Here is a 15,889-nt window from a genome sequence, read left to right on the forward strand (position 1 = left end):
CCTCGACCCAAGGACTAGCTACATCCCTGCCCCCATTTTTCTCCTCTCACTTACCTTCTCTGTCAGTCCCTTGTATCATCTTGAATTTCCTCTTTCCTTCATTCTTCATTCCCAAAGTAAACTACGTTGTCCTTTGAACTTTTCTACCTTCCCTTCCATCTTCCATCACCAACAATGAGTTCAGGTATCTGGGTGCCCCTGCTGCATTCTACTCTCTCCAGCAGATGCCCTGTCCTGAATCTTTCTACTGCCCACCTTCCAAATTATTACCTGCTTAAGTTCCACGGAGCAGTGACTTTTTCCCCTCCACATTTCTTCCCCTTGCTAACACCTGTGCCCCCTCTCCAGAAAAACACCACACTCCCCATCTTGACATCAAGGGCACTGCCCACTCTCGACCTTTTCCACGCACAATTCTGTTCTCTATTTCAAAATGTCCATTCTTCATATAGGCTACTCCTGACTCTAAGCATTTCCATGTGCTATGCCCATTCTTGGGATTTCAGTCTTTTGCCTCTATTAACTTTTCAATTCTTCTTATCCCAGGGGTCGCAGATCAGGTCTTGGATTTCTCATGGGCCATCTATTAACTCTCTGAGTGACATGGACCTCTATACTCCCTCTACCATTGCTATTAATTCTTGATTCCATATGACCTTGACAACTATTTGGGAGAGAAGATGAGAGAGACTATATGTGCAAGAGCATGACAGATTGTTGTATGAACATGCATGATAGAACAACTGAAGTAATTAAAAAAAAAAAAAGAATCCATGAATCCCATAGTGATTACATAGATCAGTAGATAGATAAGCCATCTATCTACTTATCTACAGAAGAATGCCAACTAGTAAGTGTGGAGGGAATGATATAAATGGAAAGTTCTCATATAAAACTACAATTATAATATTCAGTTCAGTCAAGATTCATCAACGGATTCTCAAACCATAAAGGGAAAGACAGTTGGGGAACAGGATATTCACGGAGCCTCATAAATATTACATGACAGATTTGTTACTAACTACAAAGGGGTGCCTTTACCAAGGTGGATACAACCTTTCTAAAGGGATAAAATAGCATCACAGATGCTGGGACAAACAAACATCATATATCCCTGATGTGATGCACTGGGAAAGACGAAATGTTACCCTTCTAGTACTTGTGCTAAAAATGTTTACCTGAATGTAATCATGAATAAAGGGTCAGAAATGCGAATTTTGAGGCACCTTCTGCAAAGCAACTGGCCCAGACAAGGCAAAAATGTCATTCTCATGTAGAAAAGGCTAGACACACATCCTAGATTAAAGGACTACTAAATGCAATGCATGATTCTCAATTGGATTTTTGATTCAAACAGAAAAATGTTATAAAGGACATCATTGGGCCAATGAGGAATTTTGATTATGAATGCATATTAGGTAACTATATTTTTAAACTTTTATTGAAGTCAATTTACAATGTTGTGTTAATTTCTGGTCGACAGCATAGTGATTCATTTTCATATTATTTTCCATTATAGGCCATTAAGAGGTATTGAATAGAGTTTTCTGTGCTATACAGTAGGACTTTTTGTTAATCTATTTTATATATAGTAGTATCTACAAATCCCGAACTCCCAGCTGGTCCCTCCTCACTCTCTTTCCCTCTGGTAACCATAAGTCTGTTTTCTATGTCTGTGAGTGTGTCACTGTTTTGTAAATAAGTTCACTCATGTCTTCTTCTTTTTTTTTTTTTTTTTTAGGATTCCACATATATGTGATATCATATGGCATCCTTCTTTTTCTTTCTGGCTTATTTCACCTAGTAGGATGATCTCCAGGTCCATCCATGTTGCTGCAAATGGCATTATTTTATTCTTTTTTATGGCTGAGTAGTATTCCATTGTGTATATACCACAATTTATTTATCCAGTCATCTTTCAATAGACATTTAGGTTGCTTCCATGTCTTGGCTATTTTAAATAGCGCTGCTATGAACATTGGGGTGCATGTATCTTTTCAAGTTAGAGTTCCCTTTGAATGTATGCCTAAGAGTGGGATTGCTAGATCATATGGTAAGTCTATTTTTAGTTTTTTTGAGGAATCTCCATACTATTTTCCATAATGTCTGCACCAAACTACCAACAGCCTAGGAGGGTTCCCTTTTCTCCACACCCTCTCCAGCATTTATTGTGGAAACCTGTGTGTAAAACAATGAAGTTAGAATACTCTCTGCTGTTGTCTATCACTTGTTATGGGGGCTTACAGAGCTTGTTAACAGTGGGGCCTTTACGGCCAGGGAATGCCCTGTGAGTGAAGGCAGTTGCTATGACAACAACCCTCTCCTCCCTGTGTGAGAGTATGTTAACAACAGAGACTTTCCAGCCAAGCCACACCCTGCAGGCAGTGTTGTGGCCCTCCTGTCATGTGCACCAACCGTGGGGCTTTCTATGGCAGACCCAGGCTATTTTGCACAAACTCTCCACCTCAACCCATACCACGCTGAAGCCCCTGAGGCTGCCTCTGTGCTATTAACCCCAGTCTTCTCACCGAGTCGGTTGTCTGGAGCCCAAGCTCCAGCATCCAATCCCGGCACATGCCACCTGGTTCGCACATCAGTCTAGGGACTGCATGGACCGTCTGTGCCATTTTCCCTCCATTCTGTCTGCTGCAGAGTGGCTCCAGTGCTCTCCTCCATGCCTCTGAAGCCCTCCTTCTAGCTCAGCTTACCTCCCCACTGGAGAAAGGGCTCCGCAGAGTGAGGGTGCCTTTCCTCTTTCACTACTCCATCCCTGAAGGGACGGTCCCATCCCAATTTCCTTTTCCTCTTCTTCTTTCTCTCATACCCAGTTTTGTGATGATTTTCCTTGTAGTTCCACTTGTACAAGATCTTCTGCCAAAGTTCATTAGGTATTCTGAGAGCAGTGTTCCACATGTAGATGTATTTTTGATGTATCTATGGGAGGAGGTGAGCTCCACATCCTTCTATTCTGCCATCTTGAAGCTGATTCTCAGGTAACTCTATTGCAGCAGTGTTAAACTCCTTCTGTGTTAACTCTATTGTGGTTCTATAAGTGGACTGTCTTGGATCTTAGCAGATGTGTGTTCAGGGGTATCACAATGTCTGCAACTGATTCTTAAATGACTCACTGGTGGAGAAGGGCTCAAGCATGGCAAAATGTTAACAATTGATGAATCTTTAAAAAAAAGTGGTAAAAATGTCTGAGCTCGTGCAAGAGAAAGTGTGTGTGTATAAATGAGAGGGAATTAAGACATTGTTTGAGAGTGTGTGAGTGTAAGAATGAGAATGAGTATAATTATAGTTGAGAGAGTCTGAGAAAAAGAAAGACTGTTAAGAAGAGAAAAGGTAGGGAAGAGAAAGTACCTGATATTTCAGGACCAGCTGGCTTGAGGCCAGCCCTAAGGTCTACTGGGGTCCCTTGGGCTCACTGACCTGTTCGGATGCAGCCTACGGCCACCAGCCACCACTCGGGCACTCGAGGTAGAATCAAGGCTAGATAGTCTCCCTCCTGCAGACCACAGGTCTGTGTCAAGACGTTGGCCGTACGACGGGTTAAGTCTGTCATCTCTCTGAAGCTCCACTTCAGTTCATCCCCTTGATTATTCACCCACCACAGGGCTGGGTTGGGACCTCTCTTGCCCTCCTGGTTAAGATCAAACGTCACATGTTACTTCCTGCTTTGAAGGAAAGGGGCACTAATTTGGCCAATCCACTAACATAGTTACATTCCAGTGTGAGTACAGCTCAAGGACTGAGATCCCATTTTAAAGCATTTGTAGAGCCAAAAGAAACTGGGGGGAGGTGTGATCCAGCCGACTTCTGGTCTACTGTAGTCCCCTTCTCTCAGATCACATGAAAAGCCTTCATATCACCTGTTGGAGCCTTAAAATTTTATTCCTCCATGTGTCTCTCTTAGTTCCATATGGACAGTAGGTGTTTCTCTGTGCCTCAGTTTTCTCACCTATAAAATGGGTATAATAATACTACCTAGAAAGTAATAAAGTTTAAATTAGTTATTTTTAAAAGTAAAGTAATAAAGTTTAAATTAGTAATTTTTAAAAGTAAAGTATATATAACAGTGCCTGGCATGCAGTAGGTGCTCAGTAAAATTGCTTTTATTATTATTACAACAAAATGAAAGAGGATAATTTAATTCCTGAATATTTGGGGAAAAGTGTCTTTTAAAATTAAGGTACCTCTAGAGATGCAAGATGTCAGACTAGGAAGCTTCAGGCCCTTGTTCCCTCACAAAAACATCAAGAAAATAAAAATAAACTAAGATAGCTTTGTTGAAACTCTAGAAACAGTCAAGGGTGTGTAGCAACCAACAAGTGCTCAAACAGTGAAAACACACAATCAAAATGGCAAGACATTTTGTGGTGTGTTTTGCTCACTCTTGCACCACCTCCTCTCTGCTGTGGTGCAGTTCAGGAGGAAGGTACCCAGTTCTCAGCCTCTCCTGTGGGATAGATGGGAAATATTGAAACTTGTTTGCAACAATATGGCTTTTTTAGTGGAGGCTGCATGAGGAACTGGTTTCTGTCTTGTCTGACTTGGAGCTCATATGGGAATGATAACATCATTTGAATACCAGGTTGTAGCTATATAAAAGCAGTGGCAGGTGTCACACTGTGTGGAAACTGTAGACCTGAGGTTACCTATAGGAAGAGACTACAGAGAGAGGAATATAATAGAACATCTAAGGTCCCAAGAAGAAGCAGGTATGAGACTTAAAAAAAAAATATGAAAAGCAGTCATGTGTATGTGAAAACTAGGGGAAAAAGCAAATGTATAAGCCCAGGAAAGACATGTACCAGACAGGGCCTAAGAAGACCTTAAGTTTTCATACTGGGCAGATTACTGAAAGTCTTTCCCTCCATGGAGACAGTCTGCAAAGATGGAGAGAAGCAGCTGGATTTTTTTTTTTTTAAATATTCAATTTTCAACAACAGATCACAAGGCTTACAAAGAAAAAGAGAAACATAGCCTATTCAAAGTAACAAAATAAATCTCCAGAAACTGACCCTAAAGAGACATAGGCTTCAGGTCCTGGACAAAGATTTTAAAATAACTATCATATATATGTTGGAACAGCTGAAGGAAAACACACACAAAGAACTAAGCAAATCAGGTAAATGATATATGAAGAAAATGAGAATGTCAACAAAGATATACAAATTATTAAAAAGAACCAAACAGAGATTCTGGAGCTGAAAAATAGAATAACTGAATTGAAAACTTCACAAATGGGCTCAACAGCAGACTTGAGCGGGAAGAAGAAAGAATCAGTAAACTTGAAGACAAGTTATTTAAAATTATTGAGTCCGAGGAGCAAAAAGAAAAATAAATGAGGAAAAGTGAACAGAGCCTAAGGAATTTATGGGCACAAACAAACAGACCAATATACATATTCTGGGAGTATTAGAAGGAGAAGAAAGAGAGGAAACGGGACATAGAACTTATTTGAATAATTAATGGCTGAAATCTCCTCAAATTTGAGGAAAGGGATGTATACGTAAGTGCAAGAGGCTCAGTGAACTCCAAACAGGAAAACCCAAAGACACCCACACAGAGACGTATTACAATCAAACTATAAAAGACAGAAAAAATCTTGAAAGCAGCAGAGGAAGAGTGACTCATCATGTATAAGAAATTCTTAATAAGCTTATCACTGGATTGCAGGCCAGAAGACAGGCAGGTTGTATAGTTAAAGTTATGGGGAAGGAAAAATATTGTCAACCAGAAATTGTGTATCTAGCAAAACTATCCTTCAAAAATGAGGGAGAAATTCAGACATTCTCAGACAAAAAACATTGAGGGAGTTTATTACCACTAGACTTTCTCTGCAAGAAATATTAAAAAGAGTTCAAGTTGAAGCGAAAATACATTAGAGAGTAACTTGAATACAAAAATAAAATTCTTTAATAAAGATACATACACAGAGAAATATAAAAACTAGTATTATTATAATTCTGGTTTATAAATTTACTTTTTATTCTTTCACAGTATGTAAAAGATAAAAGCATAAAAACAGTTGATTATAAATCTATAATGGGTACACAATATGTAAAGATGAGTTTGTGACATCAATAACATCATGTGGGGAGGTGAGAGGAAGCTGGAAACGAGTAGGGTTTTGTATGTGAATAAAGTTAAGTTCTTATTAGTTCAAAATAGATTGTAATGACTTTAGAATATTATATGTAATCCCTATGGTAACCACAAAAAATTATCTACAGAATATACACAAAAGGCAATGAAAAAGAAATGAGAGCATACTACTAAAAAAATCAATTAAACACAAAGGAAAGCTCATGAATTGGAAGAATTAACATTGTTAAAGTGGCCATAGTTCCAAGGCAATCTACAGATTTAATGTAATTACTATAAAAACAGCAATGGCATTTTCCACAAAACTTGGAAAATTTCTATAATTTTCATGGAAATGCACAAGACCTCAAATAGCCAAAAAAAAAAAAAAAAAAAAAAACAACAAAAAACCCAAAAAACAAAAAACCTTGAGAAAAAAGAACAAAGCTGGAAGTATCTTGCTCTCTGATTTCAAACTATACTACAAAGCCATAGTAATCAAAACAATATGTTACTGGTACAGACAGACATAGATCAATGGAAAAGAATAGAGAGTTCAGAAATAAACCCACCCTTAACATGTTCAATTAATCTACAACAAAGAGGTATGATTATACAATGGGGAAAAGATAGCCTCCTCAATAAATATTTTGGGAAAACTGGACCCCTATGCAAAAGAATCAAACTAGAATACTTTCTCATACTATATACAATAATAAACTTAAAACAGATTAAAGACTTAAATATAAGGCCTGAAATCATAAAACTCCTAGAAGAAAACATAGGCAGCATATGCTCTTTGACATTGATCTTTGTACTATTTATTTGGATCTGTTTCCTCAGGCAAGGGCAACAAAAGCAAAAATAAATGGAACTACATCAAAATAAAAACCTTTTGCACAGTGAAAGAAGCTATCAACAAAACAGAAAGGCAGCCTATTGAATAGGAGAAGATATTTGCTAAAGATGTATCTGATTAGGGGTTAATATCAAAATAGAATATTACTGAGCCATTAAAAATAATGAAGTCTTGGCATTTGTGACAACGTGGATAGAACTAGTGGATCTTATAGTCAGACAGAGAAAGCAAATATCATATAATTTCACTTACACGTGGAATCTAAAAAACAAGTAAATGAACAAAAATAACAAAACAAACAGACTCCTAGATACAGAAAACAAACTGGTAGTTGCCAGAGGGGAGACGGTTGGGGGATGAATGAGATAAGTGAAGGGGACTAAGAGGTCACAGACTTACAGCTAGAAAATAAGTAAGTCACAGGGATATAATGTATAGAATAGAGAATGTAGTCAATAATATTTTAATAGCTTTGTATGGTGACAGATAACTAGACTTATCATGTGATCATTTTGAAATGTATAAAAATATTGAATCACCTATGTTGTACACTTATTATTTTTTATGTGAGTCAACCATACTTCAATTAAAAAACTAAAGATGAGATCAGAAAAGAAACTCAAAATACATTAAAGACTTAAATATAAGACCTGAAACCTCACTTCTTTAGATAAAACTTACAATTTTTTTCTAAATTAGACAGTAATTACCTTTGCTGGATGTAGATTATAGCCAAACAAATTATTTTAAATATGTCTACATATCTAATTGATTGTAATTTAACTTACAAAGAAAGTGGTTTACATATAACTTACTATGATAAATGGCATGTTACTCTTTTGTAAATTGCCATTGATAAGAAATATGTATACTTCTTACAGGCTCATCAAATGATATGCCAAACTAGGAAACACAGTTACTGAGTATCAATTCATATGGATTAACTAAATGAATAGGATTGTTACTAATTACTTATATAAAATCATAGATTTAAGGGGAGGGTACAGCTCAAGTGGTATAGCACATGCTAGCATGCATGAGGTCCTGGGTTCAATCCCCAGTATCTCCTCTAAAAATAAATAAATAAATATAATTATCTCCTTTCCCCCCACCCAGGAAAAAAAACTAAAATATAGATAGATAGATAGATAGATTGATTGATTTAAATTCAAGAACCACAAAACACAGACCCATTGGCCCACAAAAAATCTAGACAGACATGACTATTGCATATTAAGAAATTTAGAAAGTTTGTCAGCATATAAATCAATTTCTTATGGGAAATATTATAGAAAAAAGAGCCAGACATTATGTGGCAATGACATTCAGCTGTTGCTTTTCTTAAGCTTTGTGGTTTGTAGATATTTGACTATACTGATTGAGCAATATTTAATACTAAATTGCATCAACATTGGTAGGACAAATTTGCTCCTGTCATGACTTTTGCTGAAACAAACAGAAGTTAATGTCACTTAATGCTTTGCTTACCTATCCTGGGACATGAAGTGGAGAATCACACTATCCAAAGAGAAAAAATGAAGAATTGTATGTTGTTTACTTTTTTACCCCTATTTTCTAGAACAATGCTTTGGTGCATGTTAGGTATTCACTGAATCTTAACTGAATGAATGAATGAAGTATCAAAGAGACAGAATGAATGATTTTGGACATGAATGTGACCTCTCATGAATAGATGTGGGAGGCTACTTCAGGAATCAACTGGCGTGCAAAATCCTAGGAGCCTAGGGGCCTTAGAAATTAATATAAGGTTTAATTTCCAAGGACAGTCAGGGGTTATAAATTGGTGGCCTGAATAAGTGACTGTATTCCACCCTTGGACCTGTGTTGGCTGTCTTACACTTAAAAAAAAAATCACAGTAAACTGTTAGATTTCTAACTTAAAGGTTTTACAAGTGTAATGTGTTGAAAATGGAGTCAAAATAAATTATGTAATTTGTTATGATCTGGGTTGTGTTGCTCATTAGGCTATGGATCAATGATGTTTGTTAAGTTGTAAGGGATCACACAGGAAGCCGGCGTGGACTCTGGTATCCGGGGAGCACTCATGCCCTCTGGAAGGTCTTTTGTGCTTACAAGGTATGTTTCAAAATTAATTAATGACACAAAAGTGTACTAAGGGACTGCTAAGTGTCAGGCACCACACGTCACTCGAGAGACACTGATCTTCATTAAGACAATTGGAAAAGTAGAAGCAGACAGGTCAGAAGTGTTGTGAGAATGAACATTAATGAGATGGGGATGCTGGGGATACGAAAAATGTGAAGGTATGGAGAACTGACAATGACTAAAAAAGGTGATATAAAACCTAACAAAGATGGGGGATTCTCTGGGCAAATGTTCACTTGGTTATTATCTCCATGGGTTTATGTGTAGGACTTTTTATGAAGATAAATGCAGAGAAAAGTGATGGCATCACTTCGCCTTCTCTGTGTCCTCCCTCTCTGGCCCACCTTGTGATTCAAAAGGTCTTAACCAGATTTTTGGGATGGGCAGTGATGAAAGTCAGTTTATAGTCTGAAGGCAGAGATGTTTTGACATGATCAGATTATGAGACCAGATTAGGCAGAGGATCATAGAACGCAACAGCCTGGACCTAAATCCTGCTCCTTCACTTATTTGGCTTATTCTGTAGGTTATTTGAACATTTGGAACCTCAGGTTCCCCATTTAGAAAGTGAGGATAATAAAAGTGCCCATTTAATCAGAATATTAAACGCAAAGCGCTCAACATGGCACATTAAAAAATGCTCTTCCTAACTGAGGGCTCTATTTTCCCTGGAGTTACCATGAAAATTCAGAAAAAGGAAAAAGAAGGAGGTAGGGAAGAAGTCCCTGTGAAAGGCACATAAGCTTCGAATGCTAACCTATGAACGTTTGTTTATGGGAAATTAAAAATACATCAACTCTCTGCCTCCACCTCAGGTGAATTCAGTCTTCTGTACAAAGACAGCATTGAGTGAGTTTTCACGATGTGAACATCACCAGCTGGAATTTAGTAGCTGGAACACCACCCATTGTCCATCCCAAATCCTAGTGTCACCACTTCTCTCTTGGTCTGTCTCTTGGGAAAAGACAAACCAAGCATGTGTGTCTTTCAGCAGAGACCACAGAGACTGGATTCCCTGGACACACCCTGAAGCCACGCTCATGGTTGTATCTGATGGGGAGGACCACAGCTGCACTTGCCATCCTCATAGGAAGACAGATGATATGACTTAGTTATATGTGTCAGATGTTCATGTGCACAATCAGGAGTCCCCTCCCTGTGGATGTATCCTGAAGTCAAGCCCAAGTGTGGTGAGATGCATTCCAGTTAAACTCACAGTCTCGTTAGTTGAAGAATTCAGAGCAACGTCAACTTGCTAATCCATGATTAGAACTTAACACTTGATCACAATTACCTGACTGTGTACCAGATACTTTCACCTGCTATCTTGTTTCTTAAATGAAATTATCTCCATTTCACAGATAAAATCACTGGGGCTCAGAGAACTGTCCAGGCTGGGAAATGAACCCCCAAACATAAGCTTTTCTCAGGACACTTACAAGCTTAGTCAGAAGCCATTCTTGGTTCAGTGCCCCTAAGCCTTCTAAGGGGCAAGATAAGACCAGTGAAGCAAATCCTGTTCTCACCACCCCCATCAAGGGTGCCTCCTTACCATCTCCATTTGAGCCCAGTAATCTAATACATAACTTGCAAAATTAAATTCCTTGGGTCTAACGTAGTCATTCCAGCTGGGGGCTCCAGGTCCTGATAAAAACCGGCTGCACAGGCGCTGAGGGGCAGGGTGGAAGCCATGGAAGGATTTGAGGATGCCCCGGAGGACTCGGAAGTTCATTAGCCATTGCATGGTGGGTGGAGCAGTCCTCAGGAAGCAGGCACAGAATTCTCAGCTCACCACCTGCCTTGGGAAGAGATGGCGAATAGGTTGATCGCTGGAGCAGGAATTTCCTCTGCAAAATGAAGGCGTATTCCTGGTTAATTGCTAGAGTGATGGCTTTATTTGAGCTCATTGGAATTTGGAAGGCACAACTTATTGATTTAGGTGGGATTTCTCTTCTCAACTGAGGAATCACAAGGCAAAAAAAAAAAAAAAAATGATAGGGCAGGGCTGTAGCTACTAGATAGGGTTGGCACACATCCCTGAGGGTCTTCTTGTTCTCCCTCACCCCCTGGGACGGCAGCCATGTAGCCCTCATTTTGGTAGAAACTGACCATTTTGAAAGTCCTGTATCTCATACTATCCTTGCTCTGGAGGTCTCTCTTCCCACTGAACCCAAATATGTGGTTCTCATGGAAACTGTCAAGTTTTTAAATGATTCCACCACCTGTCCAAAGTTGATTGGTCCAGAGTCAAGCAGTCATTTCCCACGATTTTTTTTAATCCAAACTGGGCGAATCATAAACCCTCTCCAAAATGTTTGTGTAAAATTTTCATAGAAATAAGGAGCAGAGAGTATCTCAGAGGCATTCAGTTTGCTGGTTCATATTGTTCCTAAGGCCCCTCTTCACCTCAGCCCTTCTCTTGTTAATATCCTGAACTGAATTCGATGAGCCAGCAATTTTTCCTGCCCGAGACTGGGGTCCTGTCACTTGGGGCTGTAAGAATATTGACAAATATGCCCAACCATACTCAGGACAGACGAGGCTAATATCACAGCGACTTCCCTACTGGATTGGGGTCTGACACCAGGGTCTTTCCCAGGACAGCATTCCAGGCAACGATTACCAATCTATCACTTGACCCATGAAGTAAAACTTGTCACTCCAGATCCCAACAAATGCTTCTACCTGGGAGCAAAACCCTCATGTATTAGGGTCCTTCTTAAAGTTTGATTGTGAAAATTGGAAGAAAGCCACGTCAGAAATAGTTTTGAGGTTCAAGCACTTTATCATGGTAAACAATTAAGCTCCCTCCTCCTCAGTTTCAGCAGTAAGATGATACTATCTGACAACAGACCTGTAGAACAGATTGGTAAAACTTGACTCAATTTATTTTCAACTTGTTTAGACCCATAGTAACCTAATGCCAGTTAATTTTGTTGCTGCCCTCAGAACACTGCTATTGTCTGTCTGCAGAAAAAACGAGAGATATGTGAAAGTTTCACCCCTTAGTTTCGTCCCTGCTTGACAGTGTGGATCCTTGGGCCACGTGAACTAAAGTATGCCCCCTTCCATTTCAGTGCCAGTCATTCAACAGTACTGTCTTTTGTTTTGTCAGAGCACTTGAAGGAAGAAAGATCCTAAGATATTAGCTGGCCCATAACCTGGTCTTCAGACATATTACCTTTAGCCCTCAGTCTTTGGAGGAAATATTTTGAATTGCCAATATTTAAAATTTAGGAGATTTTATTTAAAAGCCTTGAAGAGTTCTCCTGAAAGCTTAGAAGGTCCAGCAACATTGGGCTTTCGTTTCAACTTGGCACCAACTGACTGGAGCTGAGAACTGTCTGCTCAATTTACATGGAAGGTTCTCTAATTTGACATAGTTTCTGCCACTTCTCATTTTGTCACACCCACCTGCTTCTCCATTTACTGTACCTGTCCAATCCTTGGGGATCTTTGACTTTAAAAATCTTGATTTGGCCAACATCCCAAGAGGGACAGGAATTTCCCCTAGGTTGCAAGACAAACTTAGTAGCAGAATTGGTTCTAAAAGCCTGACTGCTCTGCTATTTTTTCCCAACACATACCTCCCTCCACAGGCATGAGCTGAGTTAGAGTAAGAACATCAGTTTCTCTTTTTATACAAAGGTATATAAGTAACCTCAGGATCTTCCTTAAAATACTCAAGGAGAGTGTACACAACACTTTAATAAGTGGCTAAAAACCAAAACAAAAGGAAGAGTAATAATGAGGAAATGAATCCTTTGCTGTGGGCTGAATTGTGTCCCCTCAAAATTCATATGTTGAAGTCCCAACTCTCAGCACCTCAAAATGCGACTCTATTTGGAGACAGAATCTTTAATGAGGTAATTAAGTTAAAATGAAGGCATTAGATGGACCCAATCCCATATGACTGGTACACAGTGCCAAGAGGTCCTGCAATAGAGCTTTGATTTCACAAGCATTCGGACTGGAAAAGCTATTTATTTTATGAGACGACATACTTAGTGTGTTATAGGGGGTCCTAATGTTACAGAGCAAGGTTCGGCTCCACTGTCTACCAGCTAAGAGGTATTGGCCACCATTTACGCCTCTGAACTTGGGGGGCACAGTCATAATGCCTGCTATCTGGCTTCCACAAAGATTAGTGAGATAATCTATATAACACTTTTACAATAAGGGCTCAATAAATGTTGAGGTGCTCTCTAGCTCCCAGCAAATTCTGAAGCCAACCCCCAAATTAGATAATTAAAAAGCTTTTTTTTTTTTTTTGTATAATGTGAACAAACTTCTGCAGAGTGGAGTTTTCTTTCCAGTGTTGATCTTCTGGGTCTTTTTTATTCCCCTTAGCACCCTCCTCACACAGCTCACCACATTTAAGAAACCAGATAGCAGGTAAAAGTATCTGGTACACAGTCAGGTAATTGTGATCAAGTGTTAAGTTCTAATCACGGGGTGGCAAGTTGACGTTGATCTGAATTCTTCAACTAACGGGACTGTGAGTTTAACTGGAATGCATCTCACCACACTTGGTGAGCTGTCTAACATTCAGTCGATCACCTATGAGCCAGCCATGGTGCTAGGTGTATGACATGCGTGTTCGCATCGATCCCTCTCACTCAGTACCATCATTCTCATTTTGCAGTAAAGGAAATGAACTGTCAGAGAAGTTAACAGACGTGCCCAAGGTCTGTAAGTGGCATTGCCAGAATTTGAAATTGGGCCTTCAGATTTTAAGTTCAAGGCTCTGTATACACTTTGCTGCCCTGTGACAGATACACACACACACACACACACACACACACACACACACACACACACATATTCCCACCCAAATAAGGTGTCATTCACCTTTGTCTTACCTGATACTGTCTATGAAACACTTGGGCTAGGTCTTGGACTGGGACTTTGCACGTTCAGTTCTCTCTGATCAGAAGTTTCCAGGAGTGTTCATATAACAGAACTTACTTCCTGGCCACCGCTGGGGTGGAGAACTTGGCAGGAATTGAATCATTGAAAGGGGGAGGAGATACTCACGTAGCAAAGGGCAGAAAGCAATCACAAGCTCCCATTGAGAGAAAAATCAGTTCGAAAAACAAACTATATAGTACTCTCCGATTCTTGTGGGCATGCCTTGCAGTGTGAATGAATAAATAAAGCCAAACGGAGCACTTTTGCAAGTTCTCTGAGGCTAACCTGCTCCTTCTCCCCAGTCCAGTACCTCCAATGTTTTCATTTGAATGACAGCCAAGTGCCAATGTTGGCTAGTCATTAAAGCCTGTGCTGTGGGGGCAGGGAGTTTTGGGTTTAAGCCTCAGGTCTGCCATTACATCTTTTTGACCTTCATGGACCTCCTGTTTCTATTCTTCAGTTTCCTTATCTGTGAGATAGGAGTAATAATAGTGACACCTGTCTCCTGTGGTGGTTCTTTGTTGCTGTTTTTGTTACTATTAGATGAAATAATACATGAAAAGTACATAGCACAATGCAAACATAATCCACGTGGGCTGTTTTATTAACTCAGGATTTTAAGAGAAACAGTTTGGTATACTCGAACAATGCATGGTCTTTGGAATCCCAAAGTCTGGAGCTTGAATCCTGGCACAGCCACTTACAAGATGGCCCATGGCAAGCCATTTACCTCTTCTAACTTTGAATTTCTCATCTGAAAAATGGAGGAGTGGGTGGTTGTTAATAAGATTGGTTCCATGTGATCTTTGAAAGCTCTGCAGGATGTACAGTCTGCAAAGCGCCTGGCTCAGGCATTTAGACTCTGGATTGATGCTACATTAGGTAAGCCTGGAATGTCACAGGTAGTGGCTTGTTAGTTTTCTTCTAGAGACATTTTGGGGTCTCTCCAGTATCCTGGCCCAACTTTCCCATCACCTTTTCCCTCTCAACCTCCATTGAACCAGGGAGAAAAATACCTCTGCTCAAAGTCACCATGAAAGATCGCTGGAGACTCCTAGAACACCCCTGCCAGGGCTGAGGGGCAAGCCTGGCTTCCGAGATGTGGGTCTTGCTCCTCCTGGCCAATGCGTTCACGATGAAACTTCAGCTAAGGGTAGACCCCTGTGACGGAGAGGAGCAAGTAAGAAGGCAGGGCAGGTTGACTGGCCACAGTAAGCTAAAGATTATAAAGTACAAGAAACCCTGTTAATCAAAGAAAAGAGGCAGTCACCTTTGAGAAGATAATGGGAACAGGAGGAACAGTGCATGAGACAGTCTCTGTATCTCAAGAAATCTCTCGTGTGGAACTAACACCAGTGTTCCGGTCCGGAAGACAGGTGCTGGGGCCAGCAGCCTGGGTTTCAGCCTGGCCTTTACCAGTTACCAGGTCCGTGACACTGAGCAGTTCTCTTATCCCTTTGTGCCTCAGTTTTCTCACCCTAACAATGGGTGTATGGCACACAGTAGAATTCTCTGAAGATTCCACGTGCACGTCTCTCTCATTTCCAAGCTTCTTCTGGAGTTAGGGGAAGCTATTGAATTCCAGTTTTGGACAATGAACTCCAGGTGGAAGTGACACATGTCACTTCTGGCTTAAGGCATTTAAGAGCTGATATGAATTCTCTATAATCTCTTCCCCTGACTCAATAGTCCTGGACACCACGTGGGGAGCTAGTAATATCAAGTTATGGCGGAGAGCCTGGCTCTCTGTAGGGCCCTTTCTGTATTGTGGGTTTCAGATATCCGTTCTGTCATACCTTCTGTGGGGCTTCCTGGGACATCTGGACCTTCAAAACCAATTGTGGGAGAGGCTTCCTATCCAGCTCAAAGCCCCAGGGGTCTCTGGTTCTCTTATCCCAGGAC

The 15,889-nt window shown here is 40.0% G+C and overlaps 1 protein-coding gene across 3 annotated transcripts in view; it reads right to left on the reverse strand.

Moving 5' to 3' along the window:
• ACSM1 (acyl-CoA synthetase medium chain family member 1) overlaps positions 1–14,093 on the reverse strand; it is a 30,608-nt gene extending 16,515 nt beyond the window's left edge. Inside the window, exons 1-3 of one of the 3 annotated variants that reach the window (XM_014552899.2) lie at positions 13,939–14,093; positions 10,629–10,923; positions 3,433–3,643 (exon numbers count right to left, since the gene is read on the reverse strand). In XM_014552899.2, coding sequence (XP_014408385.1) covers positions 3,433–3,643; positions 10,629–10,820 — 403 coding nt within the window. In that variant the 5' untranslated portion in view covers positions 10,821–10,923; positions 13,939–14,093. The remainder of the gene's footprint in view (positions 1–3,432; positions 3,644–10,628; positions 10,924–13,938) is intronic. The other 2 variants (XM_006177290.3, XM_032460932.1) reach the window with 2 other exon arrangements.
• Positions 14,094–15,889: the final 1,796 nt, after the last annotated feature.

Source organism: Camelus ferus, chromosome 18 (genome assembly GCF_009834535.1).
Source record: "Camelus ferus isolate YT-003-E chromosome 18, BCGSAC_Cfer_1.0, whole genome shotgun sequence".
NCBI classification, from domain to species: Eukaryota; Metazoa; Chordata; class Mammalia; order Artiodactyla; family Camelidae; genus Camelus; species Camelus ferus.